General features: G+C 39.9%; 1 protein-coding gene across 1 annotated transcript in view; it reads right to left on the reverse strand.

Annotated features, from left to right (window-relative positions):
• Positions 1-4362, reverse strand: part of pnocb (prepronociceptin b) — a 26777-nt gene that overhangs the window by 6029 nt on the left and 16386 nt on the right. The window contains exon 2 of the mRNA XM_008398154.2: positions 3568-3828. Coding sequence (XP_008396376.1) covers positions 3568-3705 — 138 coding nt within the window. The 5' untranslated portion in view covers positions 3706-3828. The remainder of the gene's footprint in view (positions 1-3567; positions 3829-4362) is intronic.

A 4362-nucleotide genomic window follows, 5' to 3' on the forward strand; every position in this document is an offset into this window, starting at 1 on the left:
GCCATGCTATCAGGAAGTTTTCATTCAGTAACTCAGGATTGTTTWTTGTAATGGAACCTGTATTTGCCTTTGAATGTTAAGTTTTATACTTGAATTTTTTGGCAATGTTGAGAGGTTTTATTTTGACTCTGCATTATTTAGCCTCTTCAGAGCCTTCATGTTTTCAGTCTGTTAAAGATAGTATTACAGATAGCAGTACAATTTGCATAATTTCTGTTTTGTTTTTTTCTTGGAAAAAATTATTTAAAACAAGTTTTTGTCTAAATTAAGGTGAATTTATGGTTCCTTTTTCCATATAATGTAACCGGTAGTGCTTATGATAAAAAATAAAAAAATTTATGTGATCGGTATGTGTGATCGGAATCAGAATCAGCAGGAAAAAACCTGATCGGCCCATCTCTAATATATTTATATAAATTTGGCATTTAAAGTTGCACCATGTAACTTTTATAAAGAATATGTTTTTTACATACATACATTATTAAAACAGTCATCATGTCCTAACAATTTGCTATGAGACAAATAATTTGTGAAAAGATCAGTTTTCTCCTTCTCCTCCCTGAGCTGCAACTGCTGTCTGAAGAAATGAACTGCTCCCAACCAAAACCAACCAATCAGAGCCAGGAGGAGGGGCGTAGCGCTGTCAACCACCTCATGTACTGTCTGCTAAAAGTAATAAAGGCGGAGAAACGACTTACTGTCCATCCATCCATCCATTTTCTTTCACCCTTGTCCCTCAGTGGGTTCGGGAGGGTTGCTGGTGCCCATCTCCAGCTGGCGTGAAACGACTTACTGTTATGGGAAAATTATTTGTCTGCCGTTGTCAGTGGCTATGATAACTAGTGTTATCAGTCATGATCGGCTCTCCTGGCTGCAGGATAGCAGAGAGCAAGGGAAGGAAAGGAAGTGATGATTGACAGCACTAAGACCCGCCTCCTGTTTCTGATTGGTTGTGGTGTATGGTTACCACTTTGAAAAGTTAAAGGAGCTTAATTTTTCCACAAATTATCTCTTACACTATACTGTCACAACATGGAGACAGTTTCAACAAATGCGTAAAAAAATTTTTTTATTTGAATAAACATTACATACTGCAGCTTTAATATGAAAATATCTTTGTAGATGTGTTAGTAGCAGCTTAGTCTTCAGTTCAAATCTACTAAAGGAACGAAATGTTATTGCATTTTTGGCAATAAAATGTTGATTTTCTTCAGTCGTTTTTTGAATTTAATTATAATATTGCATATGAAAAAATCTGTAGAACGTTACACTTTTTTAATCGATATGGAATAATCAATTGCTAAAATAACTATTAGTTGCACGATGCAATAAGTTTTCCTCGTTGTTTCCTGCTAAGCCGATGACTTTAACACTGGGAGAGGGTAGACTTTTTAAGCTTTTTCTAGAAAGAAAAACTTGATTGGAGGTAGTTGGGATCAGATTCTCTGGAAGTTTCAAAGAGCTCAGTTTGACACCTTTCTGCTGCTTCGTTCTAAACTGTAACACTTAGAGAACCCCAGGAATCCTGAATAAAGCCTGTCGGAGCTGCCGAAAATCCTCTAATTAAGACCAACAACACAGATAATTAGCCAAAGTGTAAACAAAACTTGGCATTTACCTTTGAGAATAATATAATTCATTATGTAATGAATAGAAAGGCAGAAGGCGTGTGTGTGTGTGTGTACAGTGTGTCTCCTCTACCCGTGTGTGTGCCTACTCCGGGAACAAATCAATGGGTCCTGACATTATAACAAACAGCGGCGGCCTCACACACACATACACGCGCATGTTTGCGTGACTATCTTTGAGGGGACTTTCCATTGACTTCCATTCATTTCTACAGCATAAACCTTACCCTTATCCTAACCCTAACCAAAACTCAATTCACACCTTAGTCCTAAATCTAACCCCTGAACCAAAAACCAGGCTTTGGTCCCCACAAGGAGCAGCGGGTCCCCACAACGTAGTATGTGTCAGGAAAACGGCCCCCACAAGGTATTACAAACAAACGCACGCTTACACACACACACACACCTTCTCTCCGTCTAGAACGGGAAACAAAGGAATTGCTCTGCGGATTCCAGCTGGGGCTCGGCTCAATGGGAAGGCGCCTAACACAATGAGGAGCTGATCAAAAGTGTCAGTCACTGATGTAAGCCCAAGATGATGCTACAGAGGAGCAGTCAATTACATAGTTCTATTACAACTCCATAAAGGTCCCAGCTGTCTTTGCGCGCATCATTATCAGCTAAATTAGCCGTCCTGCCGTTATCCATGGACGCCCACGGACTATTTTTACCCCCGCTGACGTCCTCGGATTGTTTGGAAAGCCGAGTTGGAAGTTCTGGGTTTGAGAGGAGGAGGAGGAGGAGGAGGGAATCCGTTCCTCCTGGTAGAGAGGCTGGCGTTTTAATGTTGGTCACGAAGTGTTGTGCACAGCTATTCATACTTTGCAATATCCAAGTTCAGGCTGAAATAATTTGAGGTTTTATTTCCAGCTAAAGCCACGTCTCTCCAGCTTTCTGTGCGATCTTATGCAATACTTGTCTGACAATAGGTAAATCACTGTGCAACAGGTGCTGGTGGTTTTCATATATGTGGGTTTTCATCATTAGTGCTCTCTTCAGCCAATAATACTCCTTTGAGTGAAAAAAAAGTGTCTCAAATGTCATGTTTTTATGCTTTTTTGATTGATTTTAGCTTTCCTAATGAAATGCAGCAGTACAAACAGGCCTGTCATGCTAATAAATTTTGCTGGACGATAAACTTTACTGCGATAAATCATAATATTGACATTTTGATTTTCAACTAATACGCTGATAATGGCATAATAATGCAAGTTTGCCCTCTCAAACACGAATAAACTTTAATTTTGTACAGAACACTCCACACCGGAACTGGAAGACATTTTAAATGTCCGAAATTCAGCGGCCAAAAACAAATCAATAAAACAGAAATAAAAGCCTCACACAACCAAGAACATAAATAAAATGGATTATGGCATCTCTGTAAACAAGTTATTAATCACAATGGAAATGATCAAGTTCATTTCAATTTAACATGCCATTAATTGATTAAATGATTAATTCCTTAATGCGAAGAGCTTAGGAATGAAATTGAATTCTTACAGTTTGTTTTAATGGTGTTAATTTAAAAAATCTGATGACATTGCTTCCATTTTAAACTAAAGGTCAGTAGTGATTCCCACTGCTGCTAAAATAATTTAGCAAAGTTTTGAAGTGATAAAAATACATTTCTTTATTGATATTTTGTAGTGTAGAGAGAGTATTGAAATATTTATTGTCCTAAATAACATCTACTGTTCTTGCTCTGTTCTGGATATAGTGCAACAAGCTGGTTTATTTTTAGGTTATCTGCTCCTGCAGCTAGCCTGCAGTCTGCTGCTTTTCAGTGCAGCTGGTCATTTCCTGAACACCTGAACATTTCTCAAAACCTAATTTATCTTTTGACAAAAAAAATTACACAGGCCATTATTTTTGGAAGGTCATGACAAGTGTACTGCAATTTAGGCTCACAAAAAAAGAACAGAGTCACCCATATACTCACTATGGTATCGAAGGCTTCTTCCAGCTGTTGCTGCTGTAAGAGCAGCCCACAGGCCACGCATTCCCCCTGACAGTCACAGCGCGCGGGGGTGAAGAGACATCCCAGCAGAACCACCAGGCACCACACGGGGACCTTCATGCTCAGCACGGCCAGGCAGGCAGGCAGGCGGGCAGGCGGGCAGGGACGGACCAGAGCCCAGCAGAGATCACAGTCAGTAGCTGGAGAATCTGGGAGGCGATGCCGCTGGGATCTGGCTCCAGCCTACAAGGAGAGAAGCACACCAGAGTGACAGCAATATTGCATCAATTCCATTTCTTTTTTTCCCCCAACAGATAATTAACTAGATTTGTGTGGTCAGTTGAAAGCGTTGGTGGTGTTAAGAGTGTTGAGCCAACATCAGGAGATGGACAGCGTGGGTGGGGATTGAGAGAGAGCGCAACCTCAGGCAATAATAGATGGGCAAATTCCAGTGGGCAGGAATCGTCCTCTGCTCCAGGGGTTGCCTCACAAATTGGACTTTTTTTTTTCCAATTGCAGAGGCTGGGGATTTGTTGCTGTTTATAAGTGGCTGCAGCGATTAGCTTTAAAGCACAACATGGGTCATCACTCGAGGCAACACGAATCGACAGGCAGCTGTTTTCAGTCTGTCTGATAAACGACATACAGATGATGGCGCTTAAGAGTTTTTAAAAAGTTCTGACATAACAATAGAGCTATGTTTAAAACTTCATTGTGTAACTTGAAGATTTAAACACACACACACACACATATATATATATATATATATATATATAT

This window comes from Poecilia reticulata, linkage group LG21 (assembly GCF_000633615.1).
Source record: "Poecilia reticulata strain Guanapo linkage group LG21, Guppy_female_1.0+MT, whole genome shotgun sequence".
NCBI lineage: Eukaryota > Metazoa > Chordata > Actinopteri > Cyprinodontiformes > Poeciliidae > Poecilia > Poecilia reticulata.